Raw genomic sequence first — 18,829 nt, forward strand, 5'->3', positions numbered from 1 at the left:
CATTGTGCTGATAAAAACAAATACATTCATTCGTGTTTTTTTAACAATAGTTTTAATTAATTTCAGACGACACAGCAACAATCACTAATTTTAACTCTGTTAAAAATGATGTTATTCAGAATATTTAAGGTAAGGTATGTTAAATAATTTTGTTATTTTCGTTATCATTATTGGTTAGACTGTCTAATAACAAACAGCTTAGTCATCATTTAAAGGACATAATTTCAATATTAGGATTGTAAGAAATTAAGTAGTTTTTTTTTCTTCTCAGAAATTCAGGAGCTCAGAAGTTATGTAAAAGCAACAGTGTACTAACTACCTTATACTGTGTCAGTTCAAATACATTACGTCTTATTTACACATAATTCAAGGACAACAAAGGACTTATTGGTCCATCTATGCCGTCCCATATACTAAATTAAACTTTAAAATAAGTGTGTGTGTGTGTGTAGTAAAGCCACATCGGGCTATCTGCTGAGCCCACCGAGGGGAATCGAACCCCTGATTTTGGCGTTGTAAATCCGTAGACATATCGCTGTACTAGCGGGGGGCCTTTAAAATGAGATTAAATGATTCAAAGCCAGCCCTTGTCACTCAAGTATATATCAATTTTCTTTCAAAACTATGTTAAGATAATCACATCTACATATCTAAAGGCAACTTATTCAGGCTCGCCATGACAAGGTGGTTAGGGTGCTCGATTCGTAATCTGAGGATTGCGGGTTCGAATCACAGTCACACCAAACACGCTAAATGCTCGTCCCTTCATCTGTTCTTCATTATACTGTTACAGTCAATCCCACTATTCATTGGTAAAAAGAGTAACTCAAGAGTTGGTGGTGGGTGGTGGTAACTAACTTCCCTCTAGTCTTACACTGCTAAATTAGGGACGGCTAGCATAGATAACTCTCGTGTACCTTTGCGCGCATTTCAAAAACAAACAAGCAATCTATTCCAAAGGATAATCACCCTGTTATAAAAATAAAAGTGCCTTAACTGAAGATGCTGCTATAGTGTCATAAACTATATTTATGTTCTCTAATCCTATCATTCTTATCATTAAGTACGATAAAAGATGATTCATCGACACCATAAATCCCCTTAACGACCTTAAACATCTCAGAAAGAGCACCATTAACACATTAACACTTCTTTTTTTGTTTAAGAGTAAACAATTTCAGATATGTTAACCCATTCTCGTATGATAACCTTTATATCCCAAGTATCGGCCTAGAAGTCTTCCTCTAAACCCTCTCCAATAATGCAAAACCTTTCCTAAGTTGAGGTATCCAAAAACTGAACATAATACTCCAAATACGACCCTACCAATGACCTATGACCAATGACCTATACAATGACATTATAGCTTTTGTACACTTGTATTTAATATTTCTGTATATAAACCTACAATCATATTCGTCCCGACACTAGAAACAACACATTGCTTGGGGGGTTTAAAACACAGACAAACCATCACACAAAGTGTGTTTTCCTCCTAACACTAGTATGGTTATAACCATCAAAATTATACATATAATTCAAATTATAATATTCCCTATGCATTACTTTGCATTTAATATAATTAAAAATCACCTGTCACTTATTCGTCAAACTCTCCAAATACTCCAGGTTTTCTATATATTCTCTTCCTCACAATACTCCAAAACCTTAACATCTTCAGCAAATTTAACTAATTGTAGACCACGATCCGGCATGGCCAGGTGGGTTAAGGCGTTCGACTCGTAATCTGAAGGTCGCAAGTTCGAATCCTCATCGCACCAAACATGCTCGCCCTTTCAGCCGTGGGAGCGTTATAACGTGACAGTCAATCCCACTATTTGTTGGTAAAAGAGTAGCCCAAGAGTTGGTAATAGATGGTTATAACTATTTTCTTTCCCTCTAGTCTTATACTGCTAAATTGTGGATGGCTAGCGCAGACAGCTCTCGAATAGCTCTGCGCGAAATAAAAAAAAACAACAAATTATAGATCATTTCTTCACATATGTGACTGATGTAAAAATTCTAACATTGAGCCTTGGCGTAGCCAACGTGTTACGTTAATACAATCTGAATGAATTCAGTTTACAGCTCTTTGTTTTCTTCCATCCTGTGAATTATGCTCTGTGTTGTTGCGAGAGAAAAAAAAAATCACACAATTGTTTTCACTCCGTGATATATGTAACCAAACACGATAGTTATGGTCACAGACGTTTTCTAATATACACATATTTAAAAATGATTTAACTGCCCTCTGGTGGCTCAACAATAGCTCTGAGGAATATCGGTGCTGAAAGGTCTCGAGGTGAGCAGAACACAGATATCTCATGGTGTAACTTTAACCTTAAATACAAGCAAGTAAACAAACTGATTTCATTTGTCAAAAATGCATTTTTATTTCTTATTATTTCTGAATTATTCTTTATTCTAAAACAAAAACTAATGAATGCTGTTTATTCTAAACCTTTAAGCAAGTTGTGTAAATTGTTGCCTGTTTGCTGGAAGGTTTGCGACCCTCGGACACTGCTATCCATCACAAAACGTGAATTATTCTAAGAATCCCCTGTAGAAGACCGAAGGTTAATTTGCAGTTCTAACTTTGAGCATATAGAACACAGGAAGTGCATTACAGCGTCTGAAATTTGACTTAAAAGTTTTGTTTCTTTGGTAGAAGAAAATCGCATACCATGTTTCAATGTTGTACGCTATCAAGCTTAGCGTTGAGTCACCTGAAGACCTAAAGCTAAGATTAAAATATAAATGAATCTGCTAAGCCTCACATAGGTGACCTGACTTCAGTACTATTATTGGCGCCATTTTCACTTGGTTTGGTTTGGTTGTTTGTCGTTTATTGGCGCGTATCAACTAGGCTAATCTGCGCCAAACAGTCAGTTTAAAAAACACAAAGAAAAACGTAAAAGTAAAATCATTACAAAATGTAAAAATGATTCAAGGTAAAACCAAAGAAAGTTCAAAAAGCAGGTAAAAAACTTAAACAGAATTGAAAAGGTCAACGGCCCGAAGAATTTAGAAACAAAGTAAGGTGGACATTGTCACCATCGCCAATAACAATGTCCAGTGATCTTCAATAGCGATTTGTTTACTGTTAAGCACAAAGTTAGTTATTGGGTCATCTGTGCTATACCTACTATGGGGGTATCTAAACCTGGTTTGTGGCGTTGTAATCTGTTGCTTCATATAAAATTATCTGATTGCACTAGTGCATTCTTACTATAGTGCATGATAAATCTGACAGCCGTTTTAAGTTGATATATTCTGTGTTCAGATATTAATTTTGACACATAAATCGGGTGTTATCATACATCTATATGCTAGAAGAAATATATGTAAAAACGGCTCGTTTGGGTTGAGAAAATATTTTACGTAGAGATAATATAATAAATATAATAATAAATAAATATAAAATTATATATTCAAACATCTAAGCACGCCCTCTACATTCCGACACTCAGTTATACAACCCCTTTCAAACATTTACCTTCTTCGTAGTTTATTTTTTCCAACTCAAATGCTTTCTATGAAAATCTCAGCAAGTGATTACTGAAATTCCGACAGGGCGCCTGTAAATTAAATAATAAATAACAATAAAAAGAAACACAAATCAAGTCCTCTTATATATATATATAAATATGTTCATAATATAATGAGCTATCTTAATTTTTCCGAAAGGGCTCAAAAAGCCGCCTGAAGAGGTCACCTATTTTAATCTCTCGTACCACCCTGTAGTAGTGTGTTGTCTGTCAGTCAGTCAATAGACACTAAAATGGCGTCACATAAGGGACGCTTAACGTTGCAATTTAAACTGTTGTGACGTCAGTAAAACGTGCGCATGTCGTGGCTCACGAGAAGTATTGTGCATTCTGTAGGCTAGATCACAGCATGACATGTGAACTTCAAAGGCTAGAAATAAAAACATTTTTTACTTTTAATTTACGTTTTATTTGCTCTTTAAACAGAACACTTTCGAAGAAACTTTGGAAATGCATTTAGCATAAAAAAAATATAAAATGCCCACAATTTATTTCACAAACGTCTTAGATTGAAAACCTTCTGTGCTTCTTTTTAATAGGCTGCTGTGTGAACGCTTGAATTACAGCGAACAAGTCGTTTTAGTAATTAGTGTTTCATCTGATTCTGAGATACTGATCACGGTCTAATAGTAGTGCTATAAGAAACTCAACTTTTGATATTACGTACCATTTTATGGATAATTACACTAAATCAAGTCTGATCTTGCTCACTGACTACGTTTTGAATTGAATAATGACAAACACTGAATTTGAACATCGTTCATTCTAAGTATGGAGTAAGATACGTGAAGTATACATATAAAGAAAACGAGCATTATCTTCAAGTTTAACCAATTCGATGTAATTCACATCAAAGACAAGTTAAATGTAATCGCGTTGACAACGTCAGTAGAGCACCATTAATGTAACCAAAAACTTTGGTGTGGTATCCCTAGTGCTGGTTGTATTAGAAAAGCATCTAGTCGCACAAAGTTTCTTGCAGTATGTTCACGTATGAAAAAAGTAGGCCTAGAAGTTTGCAAAGAAAACACTAAATATTACAAAGAATTTTTAAAAGAAATGACTTGGAAACTCTCTTCACTCAATAATTTTACTTGAATTTTTGTTTCTTTTACAGTTTTGTCAACTTTTGTGTACCAACATTTTACCACTTGAAAGAGTGAGACGTGTTTTTCCAGTAAATGTAGAAGCTGAGTAAACCAACAGAAAACAACAACAACAAACAACTAGCGAGTATATTAGGTTTTTATATAAGAATATGAAACAAACGCAGCCAAAGAGCCTACCTTAAGGCACAATGTTATTCAGATATCGAGACTGAACGATAAGTCAGCTCCAAATATTTAATAACATTAAACCACTTGAATTTAGATTAATAATTATATAATATTTTCTTTCTTTCGCTTGCGAGCCAGGGACTTCTAAAAACAAATATACACGAGTCATGCTTCTAGTACTTCTGTAGTGTATCTGTTCTTTTCTTTGTGTAGTGTTATTTTTCACTAGTCATAAATAAAATAACTTACAGCTACATGTCAGTCCGCATCTCCCCTAGCGGACAGAACAAGAGTTTCCATCAAACAATACTTTTCAATTAGAAGCACTAGAGGTCTCTAGAGTCCCATTGCTAAAGTAACGAACGTGTGGGGATAAATTATTGAACATTAAGAATGATGTAAATTACACCGGTCAACTAAAGAGGTTTGTAATCTAGTCGCATGGTGTCACTTTTCTCTTCCATTTCTCGTTAGACATTAATATAACCTGATAATGTTCGGGCTCAGAATGGTATTATGATTATGATATTGTTTCAGAATACACCAAGCTCGAGTGGTTGAAAGTCGCGTTCTGTAAACAAAGGTTGTACAAGTTCGAATAGTTCTTGAAATAAGGACTCGTAAAATTATCTTCCTACCATTAGGAGGTGTCACTGACCTTTAATTTTTATACAAGTATAGACCTATTAAGAACGTAATTGATATTGTGAAACAACAATAAAATGACCAAGGTTTAACAAGTGTAAAGCAATAATTAAATAGTCTTTTAAGAAAAAACCTTACGTATTATTCTGTAATAATACGGTGCAAATTATAAGTCAAAGCAATTAACTTGTTTTGTGTTTATTAAATTCCCTTCTAAGATTTTGATGGAAAACAATAATGACATTTTAATATTTTAGACAGTATTCATTTTCTTTCCAAAATTACTTCTAGGCTTGTTTTATTACTCAATTAAATCTTAAATCAAATGAAAACGTTACGACTAAAGTAGGAGATTATGACACGTAACTCCTTGAAAGTGTTTTACAATATTACAACATGAGGATTTGTTTCCTTGTTTTATTTCAGTGCTGATGGAAACTTTGAAGTGACTTTAACCACGAAGGCCCAGGTAAACTACAGAGGGCTCATAGAGTGGAAACCGCCTGCCATCTACAAAAGTTCGTGTATCATAGACGTGGAATACTTTCCGTTTGACAAACAAACCTGCGTGATGAAATTCGGATCGTGGACGTATGATGGCTTTAAAGTAAGGCTGAGAAAGTAAATTATTTTACTTTTATTGACTACTAGATGGAGCGTCCGTCTGTTGGAGGACAAAGTTTGTTTTATTGAATTTCGCGCAAAGTTACACGAGGGCTATCTGCGCTAGCCGCCCCTAATTTTAGGGAAAACAGCTAGTTATCACCACCCGCCGCCAACTCTTGGGCTGTTCTTTTACCAGCGAATAGTGGGACTGGCAGTCGCATTATAACTCCCCCACGGCTGAAAGGGCGAGCATGTCTGGTGCAACGGGAATTCGAACACGCGACCTTTGGATTACAAGTACCTTAACCACCTAGCCATGCCACGCTTGACGGCCGAAGTAAAAACTCATTTGTAAAAAAAATTATAAGAAATTATGATTCTGTTCTTGTTCTTCTTAACATAATAAACATTAAAAGTAAAATTCATAAATATACCAGTAGTGAAATGAAAGACATATTGTTTTCAAGACTTCTATCAGTGTGAAATTAGATGTCATCCTTTATCAGTGTGTTATGTTTGTTGCTGAATGATCAAGAAATTGGAAATCTATAAGGAACAGATGCCCCTGCATACCTATTGACATGTGTTTATATAGATTAAGTTAAAGCCACGTCCTTTCAATATGGTTATAAGGGATTCAAATAGAAATTGAAGTATCGATTTTTTTTTCAAATTTTTGTTTTCTGTGCAGTTAAAAATGTTCGTTCTCACGCTGTAAATGTGTTTCTTTTGTTTTTGAATTTCGCGCAAAGCTACACGAGAGCTATCTGCGCTAGCCGTCTCTAATTTAGGAGTGTAAGACTAGAGGGAAGGCAGCTAGTCGTCACCGCCAACTCTTGGGCTACTTTTTTACCAATGAATAGTGGGATTGACCATAACATCATAACGCCCCCACGGCTGAAAGGGGAAACGAATCCCTGTGTTCACTCCTGTGTGAACGGTATAACTCAATAGTTTCATCTAATTTTGGTTAAATGTAATACAAAATACGAGTGTACTCCATAACCTTTGGTGAGTATGTATTAAAGATCAAGGTCATGTCAAGTACGAACTCGAAAGTTTCATTTAATTTTGATCACGTTCTGCTCGAAGGTCGAGTGTCTCTAAAGAATCCATCGATTCATTTTTGGTGTATGTAGCTCAAGGTCACACTGAAGTTTAAACACTTCATGATATTAGAAAATAAGATTTTGAAGAACGGCCAAACCTCAAGGTCAAATTGAGGATATTGGTATCTATAATTACATTATTGAAACCGAGAAAATTGTTTGTTGTATACAATAGGTTGGTCGTTTCAAACGTCTAACAAACTGTCTGAGCAGCCTTCTAGTTTCGTTTCGTGTTACTGATAACACTGCACAACAATTTTTTTTTTTTAAGTTTTGCTTCCTGAAAAGTTTTTGCTGATTGTGACAGGTACCTGGTGGGTATGTACAAATATAGTTTTGGTTTTGCTTCATCACGTAGGAACTCTGAGAAATAGACAGTTAACTGTTTACCGGTAATAACGTATTTAATTGCGTTTATGTTTCTAATACGCTTATTTAAGTTCAACATAATTAAAAGTGTTTTGCTCCTGATTTTCGTTTGTATTCAATGTCCGGTTGGTTGCAGTGTCCAACAGTAGTCAGCAAGCATTGACGGATTCCAGTTGCCCTGATATCGTTTTTCCATTGTAGCAATGTCCTGGTAAAACTGAAGATTTAGAAGAAACGGTACCTGATGGGCAAATTTGGATGTGATTTTCGTAATCAGCAGCCAAGAGTCTATAAGGAACACTTAACAGTGTTCAAGAAGCAAAAACTTTGTTGTGCAGTGTTATTAAACTGAGCTGCGCCTTCTTTCGTTTTAACTAAAACAGATTAAAAGTAACTTTACAAACCAAATTGTTTGTAAATGTTATTGAATATTATCTTATAACTAACGTTTATTTCTGCAATTATAACAGGTTTAAAGTAAGCTTGTTGCTAAGGGGTGGCCATCCTATTTAGCAGTTTCAGATTCGGAATTTTGAGTGAGGTACCATTGACCCAGAACAGCAATCGGATTCAGAGGAATTTGGAGGTTTAAGCAGTGAAATTAAAGGGCATGACATATTTCATTAAATAATTAATAACATCAAATGTCTTAATACGTGGGCAGAAATGTCAAACAAAATCTGTGCCCCAACGTTTAAAGTTTTCTGAGCTACATTTTTTTTTTTACCTACGCATTGCAGATTGGTTGTATGTGTTAATTAATCATTCAGTTGAGACTCCCATCCTACAATTAACTAGTTATGGTTAATTATGGTACACTAATTTAATTAATTAGTTTCGTGTGTCGCGGGTTGGAATCTCAGTCGCACCAAACATGCTCGCCCTTCCAGCCGTGGGGGCGTTATAAAATGATGGTCAATCCCACTATTCGTTGGTAAAAGAGTAGCCCAAGAGTTGGCGGTGGGTGGTGATGACTAGCTGCCTTCCTTCTAGTCTTAAACTACTAAATTAGGGACGGCTAGCGCAGATAGCCTTCGAGTAGCTTTGCGCGAAATTCAAAACAAACAAACAGTTTCTTGTGTTTGCAAAGAAAATTAAAGTTTCCGTGCTAAAAAGTATAATTCACATTACATTTACACATTTAAATTTGTTTTTATAACATATTAGTGTTATGCCATTTTTTTAATAACAATATTATCCTGATTACTACTTAAGCCATAATGCTAATTTCAAACAGCGTTCTAATTAATTTTCTTACCGTTATGTATCTTCTAGAATACTGACTGCCACGGGCACATTCATTGGACTCACTATATAACTCTCGTTTTAAGCCTAAGAAGTTTCTCATACTAAATAAATGTTCTGAGAAATACGTGTGCAATGCAATTTACAACGAGTTCATATATACGCCTAGCATAGCCAGGTGATTAGAGCGCTCGCCTCGAAATCTAAGGGTCGCAGGTGCGAATTCCCGTCATACCAAATATGCTCCCAATTTCAGCCGTGAGGTCGTTATAAAATTACGGTCAATCCTACTATTCGTTGGTCAAAGAGTAGCTCAAGAGTTAGCGGTGGGTGGTGATAACTGCCTTCCCTCTAGTCTTACACTGCTAAATTTGGGAGGGCTAGCGCAGATAGCCCTCGTGTAGCTTTGCGCGAAATTAAAAAAAGCAAACAAACAAAAAAACATCTGTAAACGGGGCTTTTACAGAGTTCACTATAGAATAACCTAAAAGAAAAACGTGGAATAATAAAAAACAGTAAACCGATAACAAGTACAGAAAATAACACGCGGAAATAATACCTTCTTTCTATAGCACTCTGGGATTGCTCCAAATGTGAGAATGATTGTTGTTGTTTTGAATTAAGCACAAAGCTACACAATGGGCTATCTGTGTTCTGCCCACCACGGGTATCGAAACATACCGCTGAGACACTGGGGGCTGTGTGAATGAATTATTATCTATTACAAAATAACATATTTTATTCCAACAAATATTTTCTCGTCTTATAACTTTAAAACACACACAATATTTGTAAGATTGAAATATTTATCAACTCTATAAGTTAGTTAGTTTGTTCTATGAGTCTGTTACATGTTTTACTATGTAAATGTTATAACTCTTCAACTTCATGTTCATGTTTTATTGTTTATATCTCATTAACCCAAACAGGTGTAATTGATCTGATTTATTAATCTAAATAAAACCTGAATGGCATTTTCTGAACTTACAAGTGATTTATTTTGTCATTTATTGTATCGTCACAAGGTGGATCTTCGCCATAAGGGAGAAATCCAAGGAACCAACCGGGTAGAAATTGGCATTGATTTGAGTGAGTTCTACCTGAGCGTGGAGTGGGACGTTCTGGAAGTGCCAGCTGTTCGGCACGAGAAGTACTACACGTGCTGTGAGGAACCCTACATCGACATCACGTTCAACATCAGCATGCGAAGGAAGACCCTCTTCTACACCGTCAACCTGATCATACCTTGCATGGGGATCTCCTTCTTAACGGTCTTGGTGTTTTACCTGCCATCTGACAGTGGTGAGAAGGTGACACTCAGCATTTCTATACTCCTGGCGTTGACCGTATTCTTCCTTCTCCTCGCGGAGATCATTCCACCCACGTCGTTGACCGTGCCTTTGTTGGGCAAGTATCTACTTTTCACCATGATCCTTGTTACCCTTTCCATCTGCGTCACAGTGGTGGTGTTGAACGTGCACTTTCGTACGCGATCCACCCACCGCATGAAGCCCTGGGTAAAGCGGGTTTTCATGCAGATGCTGCCGCGTCTCCTCCTCATGAGGAGACCCTCGGACAATTCCTCCGAGTCTCGAAAAGTCATGATTCGGACTTGCAATGGAACGGAACTGCGTGACTACAATTCTCACGGGGATCCCTTTCCATCTAGAAACAGCTACGACGGTGACTGTGGATCCGAACTGAATTTTACTGGTTGTAGAATACACGGGCCTACTGCTCGCACCCTCGCGCCACTGGGAAGCCCCATGACGTCAGAGCAGGCCATGAATCAGGAACAGGAGAGGTCTCCGCCAGTAGTGCGAAGATTACATTTTTGTCCGGAATTCGAAAGAGCAATGGAGTCTGTCCATTTCATAGCAGATCACACGAGGAGATATGAAGAACATATATCAGTAAGTAAGGCTTCGCTTAACGAAATTGAAATACCTCAATTCGGCGTTTATTTCCGTATTCAATGAATAACTGGTTTAAAAAATCCTCCTGGTAATTTTATTAACTTAGAAAAAAGAAATAAAAGATAGAAATTTTGACAATGTTTGTAATGAGATAAAAATGTCGTTTGAACTCCAAAACACTAAAAACAGATCAACAAAACAATGATAGTAGTTTGTACAAAACTAATCGAGTGATTTAACAGTTTCTAGAGGACAGTTTAGAGCAAGTTTTCCTTTTTATACAGGAAGCACTTTAGAACTAAGATTTAGGCAAACACGAGTTTAGGAAGTGGATTAAGACGACATAGGATGCTTCTCCTGAATTCCACATGTCCACTGTAACGTGTACCTAAGGTCATTTATCTAATTTTAGCTATAATTTTGTCGTTTGCACTTTCGTGGCTGAAAAAAATGGCTGAATTACATGTGTGCACAAGTTTAACTTAGTGAAATACTTTAAATTTGCATAATTAAACACAAATATTTTTGTTATGAAATATAACAATAACACTTATCTAAGTATGTATTTAAATCAGTTAAATCACTGTACAGTTTATTATTTAACAATCCATCAATAATGTACTAAAAGAGAGTTGAAAGCATTATGAAATAACTTTTGATGAGTGGAGCTAGTTACAAGTAACCAGTATTTGGAACTGTAATTATATGTCTTCGTAGGTGAATAATATTATAATATAATGCTGTGTTTGGATAGAGAGTGTAGGTTAATGTATTTTACTGTATCATGCTAATTAAGATACTAACATGTTGTGTTGTGCTCGTATTAACACTATTTTTATACGTAATTGTCTCTGTAAATATTGTTACGTTTGAGAAAATAGTAGTTTAATATATTTTACCGTATCTTACTAACTAGTATACAAAAATAAATGTTATTATAACTAAATAAAAAAAAACGTTTACGTGCTGTAATGTATCGGTAACGAAGACAAGTAAGTTAGCATAATTAACCAAAATAGCTCCAGCCACTTGGAATATTGGATCAGCAAGAAATGGTGCTGACTTTGACGTGATTTACTGAATAATGTAAATACACTAATAGCATTGATTACAATAATTTATTAACGAATGTGGATACACTGTTTAAATTTATTCAAAAACTAGGTACAAAACTAAAGCCCATACTATGTAAAAACTACACTGGCAAACACAACACTAACATTATTTATAAAATACAATGTGATAACTGCCACGATTTCTATATTGAAGAAACAAGTAAAGAAATGGAAACCAGATTCAAAGAACAACAAAAAAACAAAAACACCTTCACATGGTTTTTAACACTGAAAATTAAATAATAGCAAGATAACAATAGAAACAAATATAGGCAAACGCAAAATCAAATAAACCCGACTTATACAACAATTTAAACCAAAATTAAACCTATATAAAGTAACACCTTTGTACCTATACTAATTAAAAAACTAACATCCAACTGCAACGCCCCCTACAATACCCTACCCGTTTATATTCTCGTCCGTAAGACATGTGCCCAGCAATGGTCAGTTGAAAATTCTCTCTTTGTTTGCCTTAAGATGACCTAGGAAGGTCGAAACATTGTTCTGTGTTTTATTCTAATTAAAATTTTAATACCCATACCAGCCGCCTTAAGATACATTTTTACCGATTTCTTGTCATCACCAGATACAGTTAGCACTGATTACAATAATTTACTGAAGAACGTACGTACACTGTTAGCACTGATTACAATAATTTACTGAAGAACATACGTACACTGTTAGCACTGATTACAATAATTTACTGAAGAACGTACGTACACTGTTAGCACTGATTACAATAATTTACTGAAGAATGTTGATACACTGTTAGCACTGATCACCGTACTGTATTGACTAAAGAATGTTGATACACTGTTAGCACTGGTTACAATAACTTTATTGAAGAATGTTGATACACTGTTAGCACTGGTTACCGTAATTTATTGAAGAATGTTGATACACTGTTAGCACTGATTACAATAATTTATTGAAGAACGTACGTACACTGTTAGCACTGATTTGGTACTACCGTAGCACTAATTACAATATTTACTGACGAACGTACGTACACTGTTAGCACTGATTACAATAATTTACTGACGAATGTTGATACACTGTTAGCACTGATTACAATCATTTACTGACGAATGTTGATACACTGTTAGCACTGATTACCGTACTTTATTAACGATGTTGATACACTGTTAGCACTGATTACCGTACTTTATTGACGAATGTTGATACACTGTTAGCACTGATCACCGTACTTTATTGACGAATGTTGATACACTTTTAGCATTGATTACCGTACTTTATTGACGAATGTTGATACACTGTTAGCACTGATCACCGTACTTTATTGACGAATGTTGATACACTGTTAGCATTGATCACCGTACTTTATTGACGAATGTTGATACACTGTTAGCATTGATTACCGTACTTTATTGACGAATGTTAATACACTGTTAGCATTGATCACCGAACTTTATTGACGAATGTTGATACACTGTTAGCATTGATTACCGTACTTTATTGACGAATGTTGATACACTGTTAGCATTGATTACCGTACTTTATTGACGAATGTTGATACACTGTTAGCATTGATTATCGTACTTTATTGACGAATGTTGATACACTGTTAGCATTGATTACCGTACTTTATTGACGAATGTTGATACACTGTTAGCATTGGTTACCGTACTTTATTGACGAATGATGATACAGTGATAGCATTGATTACCGTACTTTATTGACGAATATTGATACATTGTTAGCATTGACTACAGTAATTTATTGACGAATGTTGATACAGTTAGTACTAATTACAGTAAGTTACTGAAGATTCTTCGTTTGTTTTTGAATTTTGCGCAAAGCTACACGAGGGATATCTGCGCTACCCAATCTTAGTTTAGCATGTAAGCCTAGAGGCAGCTAGTCATCATCACCCACCGCCAACTCTTGGGCTACTCTTTTACCAAAGAATAGTTGGATTGACCGTCACATTATAATGCGCCCACGGCTGAAATGGCGAGCATGTTTGGTGTGACGGGAATTCGAACCGACGACCAACAAGTTACGAGTCAAGCGCCTTAACCACCAGGCCATGCTAGGTTTTTTACTAAACAACGGAGATGCGTTGTTAGCACTAATTACAGTAATTTACTAACGTATATAGATGTATCATTAGCATTGATTACGGTGACTTAATGTCGAGTGTTAACACATTATTAGCATTTATTACAATCAGTTTCATTTCCCAGTAGTTTTTGGTTTTCTGTTGCAACAGAAAAACAAAAGAGAAACGTGATTAGATTAGATCACGTAAAATAAAGTGTGAAACATTCATTAGTACCTATAGAAAATAAAATTGCTTAAATTAGTTTAGAAAAATTAAAGTGTAAAACGTATATTAATACACGTTTGTAGACAAGAACCTAATTTTTAGTTCAATCTCGGAATTTTGAATTAATATCTTTTCCAAATACCCTTGTGGTTAATGTTTCCAAGAACAAGCTTAGCTATCGGTAGTTCAGCTGTAAGTTTGAAGACTTATAATACTAAATAAAATTCGTTGCTTAATCCCTGCGATTGTCACACCGATGATAGCTTTCTCTGCAGACTTTTCATAACAAAGAAGCACATTACTAGAATTTCCAACGCTACGAAAAAATTATTAAACCGGTGTTAATATACGTTTGTTGTTGTGAAGACTGATTTTGACTTTTAGTCTGCACTCAAATGGATCTATGGATTCCTATTCCTTTCACAATACTTACGAGAGCAAACAAAATAGCAATATGCACTCTTATAACTCGGAAAGTAGTTTTAAATGAGTAACATATAACATGGTTTCTATACGTCATAAACATTTAGCTTAGGAGATGTGTTCAGATATGTACGATATAATTCTCTACTCCACTGGTACTTATATGCCTTCCATGATTACCTCTTGCGGCATTTCGGTCATTAAATTCAACCAAATTCTAATTACTAGCTGCAACGGCGGTCATTATGGGTATTAACACTTTTAGCAAAATAAAGCAGCGAGCAATGTTTGACTTACGAAGTTCACTGTTCGTGTGTGTAATTGTACGCGGCCTACAAAGTAAGACATAGGTTTAGCGTTTAATATCTAAACCATCTTTATCATTGATAAATTGACACTAGAAAGTTCTTTTCAGTTAGTATTTTAGTGAGAAATACGAATAATATAATATAAAAGCACAAATAAAATAGCACGAAAAGAGAAATAAGACAGCATAAAAACACAGTAAGATAACACAAAAACAGCCTTAGATAGCATACAACACACTTAAGATAAAATAAATTCTGTCTACTTTGGTCCGACATGGCCAGGTAGTTGGAGCTCTGGACTCGCAATCTGATGGTCAATGGTTCGAATCCCCGTCACACCAAACATGCTTGCCCCTTCAGCCGTGGGGGCGTTGTAATGTAACGGTCAATCCCATTATTCCTTAGTAAAAGAGTAGCCCAATAGTTGGCGATCACTAGTTGCCTCCTCTCTAGTCTTACACTACGAAATCACGGACGGCTCGAACAGATAGCTCTCGTGTAGCTGTGCAAGAAATTAATAAAGAAATAATAATTCTACTTTTACAGCAGTGCTGTATAATTCATTTGACAAGGATATGAAATAAATTTGGAAATCTATGCTTCTCTGTCTGTATACTGTCGAGTTCCGCATGTTAGCTAGTCATACCGTTCTTGGCCACCTAGTGGCAATATTATTACAGCTCTAAACAAGAATTCTTCTTTATTATGTCCTAGAAAGTTGTTGAATTTGGCAGCCTTTTTTTTTCATAGAAAGTGAACTCTAATAAAGTCTACATCGTGTTTAAAACCATTGAATACAGCTCTTCTTTTAGATTTCAATAGCGACGTTCATTTTACCAAGTACAGAAAAATTCTGTTCGCATCTAAAGAGACGAAACGTAATAAAGTCTGAACATAGCATACCAGGAAAGTGAATAAGGGGTGTTTTTTTTTAATTCTACAACTTTCAAGAACTAGAAAGTTCTCGAAGGACTAGTCTTTTCTTTTCTCTATGTCCATTCGTTCAAATGTTCGTGAAAGCTTAAATTAGGTTCTCTAAAACATGTTGATAAATTACACATGCTCTAAGTCATTTATTTCACAAACTGTAATCTCCAAATACTACAGTCACCTTACTTATAAAACTGAAGTTGCTTTATCATGCTATTACATTTTATTAATGTTTTATTTAAAAAAATAAATTAATTATTTGGATTCTTTTAGTACTGAACTCGGAGTATCATAGCAGAAGAATACTGGAGTTTTGTAATTAATTTAGACTTGAGCTAATTAGAAATTTACTACGTGAAAACGATTAATCTGTCGAGATAAGAAACATTGTACATTTATGGTTCTCAAGCACTTCAATTACACGTAAACTTGATACGTGTTACAGCAGCTGAATCATAAAAAACGATTTTTTGTTGTAGCATCTTTAAGGATCAAATAGGTTTATTAAAGTAATATTATCTGAGAGAAGTTTTTCTGACTAGTTTACAGCAACTTCTAACAAAAAAATATTAAAAGGAAAATATTCGATATTTTTTTACCAACAGTATAGGAGTTAAATAATCAAAGTAAAAAAAAAAAAGTAAAACTTTGTGTTTGTTATTGAGAAAGTCTGAAATATTCCGAAGTGTAAAACGTAAATTTTTGGTTTGGTAAAAATCTACCAAAGTTAAGCAATATAACGTTATAGAAAATTATGTCAACATTCATAGTGTAATAAAAAATAAATATAATTACACTTGTTTAGATGAAAGAAGACTGGAAGTACGTTGCTATGGTAATGGATCGACTGTTTCTCTGGATCTTTACAATAGCTGTTCTAGTGGGCACGTGTGGTATCATACTACACGCACCGACGCTCTATGACAACCAGGAGCCCATTGACATAAAACTATCAGAGGTTGCTATGGCAACTAAACATCATAAATTATTGTATTCTTGAACTAGGTAATATGAAACTATGTACTGAATGACGTATAACAAGTTTGTCTCTGAACGCAATTCAGTATAACAGAATTGTTTGTATATTATCTCCAGCTATCAGTTGTTTAGTAGGAAAACCTTTACGCCACTCTTCTGAAGATTTGCTTCATAAAACAGTACCATTCCGTATTTCTGAAGTGTTATACACAGTACCTCCAACGTCGTTGGAAAAAAAAAACACCAAACAAACTCTCAGACGTCCGGACCAACTTGACTGTATTTTAGATGTTTTATCTTCATTAATAGTAGATATTTTGAACAGTCTGTACACATATTTTGGATATCTGTTTATGTGAACTGGGATCGTGGAACTGCTAATAAATTAATGATGGATTTGGTTATCGCTCACGTTGTGATACCGGTAAGATAACAGTATGAACTATAATATTCTGATATTTGTAAAGGCAATGACTGACTCACGTTTCTCAAATGACCACCTTCTAACTCATCTGTGGTCCCATATCTAAAGAGCTGCTTTACCACTTGCTTGTCCATGAACCGTATTTTGTACAGATGGTTATTGTTAGAGCTAGAACAGGGTGGTTTGAACTTAACTCATAACAAGTGGCCTAAAACTAATTATTTACTGGGTCATCGTCAGATAAAGCCCTAACGTCCAGCATTAGCAGTTAAAATAGTTAAAAAAGTATTAATCGTAATTCCTCTGATTTTCCACAACTTGAAACCCGAAAACTATAGTTTTCTACTATACTATTCTTTACGTGGTTTGAGAATCCAATTTTAGCTTTGTAAATACGCAATATTATTGGCTCCTTCTCAGTTTAAAAAAAAAAAAGCCATTTACTTCAATCAGATACAAAATAGAAAACTCTAAATATTAAACATCAGAAAATAATTAGTTTTAGTCAAAAGTTAGTTAGAAACTTTTTAGTTATTTTAACGTAACTGGATCTTCAGGTTTAAGGTACTGTTTCAGTGTACATCACTTCTCACAGTGTAATTACCAGACTATAGCTAGAAATAATGTACACTGACTGTTAATCGGACTTATTTTCTCAAACATGTATGATTCAAATTGTGTAATAAAATTCAATGTTTTGTGAAATTAAATGGACAATTTATATTCCCTGAATTATGTGTAACGTTTGTTTGATTTCATGACAATGTTGAATATAACTTTGTGTTTTTCTTGTTGTTGTTTGTTTTGTTTTTTATAAATAAATATATAATAATTTTTACGTAAATCTGTGACCAGTTTAGAGCATTATATTAAACGTGAAAAACTTACGTAACAGTGCATTGGGAAATTGGTTGGCAGCATTAACTGAAGCTCGTACAATAAAGTGTGATAAATTAATGTAAACAGCTACAAATCCCAACAAGACAATAACAAAGTACTGAACGTACACCAAACAAACATGTCAGATTTTAATCAACGCAGTTATAAAACAATGAATGGTACCCGTGCACGAATATTTATATCAGCAGCAAATAAAAAATGTGAATAATAGAACTGTGAGAAATAAATTTTTATTGTGAGTACTTAACATTCTTATGTCTTGAACATGCCCGGCATAGCCCTGTGGTTAAGGTGTTCGACTCGTAATTTGAGGGTCGCGGGTTCGGATCACGGTCTCACCAAACATGCTCGCCCTTTTAGCCGTGGGGGCATTATAATGTGAGGTCAATCCCAGTATTCGTTGGTAAAACAGTAGCTCAAGAGTTGGCAGTGGGTGGTGATGACAAGCTGCTTTCCCTTTAGTCTTACACTGCTAAATTAGGGATAACTAGTGCAGATAACCCTCGTGTAGCTTTGCGCGGAATTCAAAACAAACAAACTCTTCTACATATGAATAACATTTGTTGTTAAGCTCAAGTAATTGGTCTTCCACAGCCCTAAATAGTACATAAAATGTAGGTGGCGCTTACACGAGTTTCTTTAGGTTTGCGCGTGTTTAAAAGAAACTTTGCATTGGAAAACTATGACCTAGTTATTGTCAGTGTAATAGCTGTTTCGTACATATCACAAGACGTCATGTTCGA

General features: G+C 35.1%; 1 protein-coding gene across 2 annotated transcripts in view; it reads left to right on the forward strand.

Annotated features, from left to right (window-relative positions):
- Positions 1–17,903, forward strand: part of nAChRalpha4 (nicotinic acetylcholine receptor alpha4) — a 99,362-nt gene extending 81,459 nt beyond the window's left edge. For both annotated transcript variants that reach the window (XM_076480381.1, XM_076480390.1), the window contains exons 5-7: positions 5,897–6,077; positions 9,825–10,712; positions 16,590–17,903. In XM_076480381.1, the coding sequence (XP_076336496.1) occupies positions 5,897–6,077; positions 9,825–10,712; positions 16,590–16,784 (1,264 nt within the window). In that variant the 3' untranslated portion in view covers positions 16,785–17,903. The remainder of the gene's footprint in view (positions 1–5,896; positions 6,078–9,824; positions 10,713–16,589) is intronic.
- The last annotated feature ends 926 nt before the right edge of the window (positions 17,904–18,829 follow it).

The sequence above is a fragment of the Tachypleus tridentatus genome, chromosome 2 (genome assembly GCF_004210375.1).
Source record: "Tachypleus tridentatus isolate NWPU-2018 chromosome 2, ASM421037v1, whole genome shotgun sequence".
Lineage (NCBI taxonomy): Eukaryota > Metazoa > Arthropoda > Merostomata > Xiphosura > Limulidae > Tachypleus > Tachypleus tridentatus.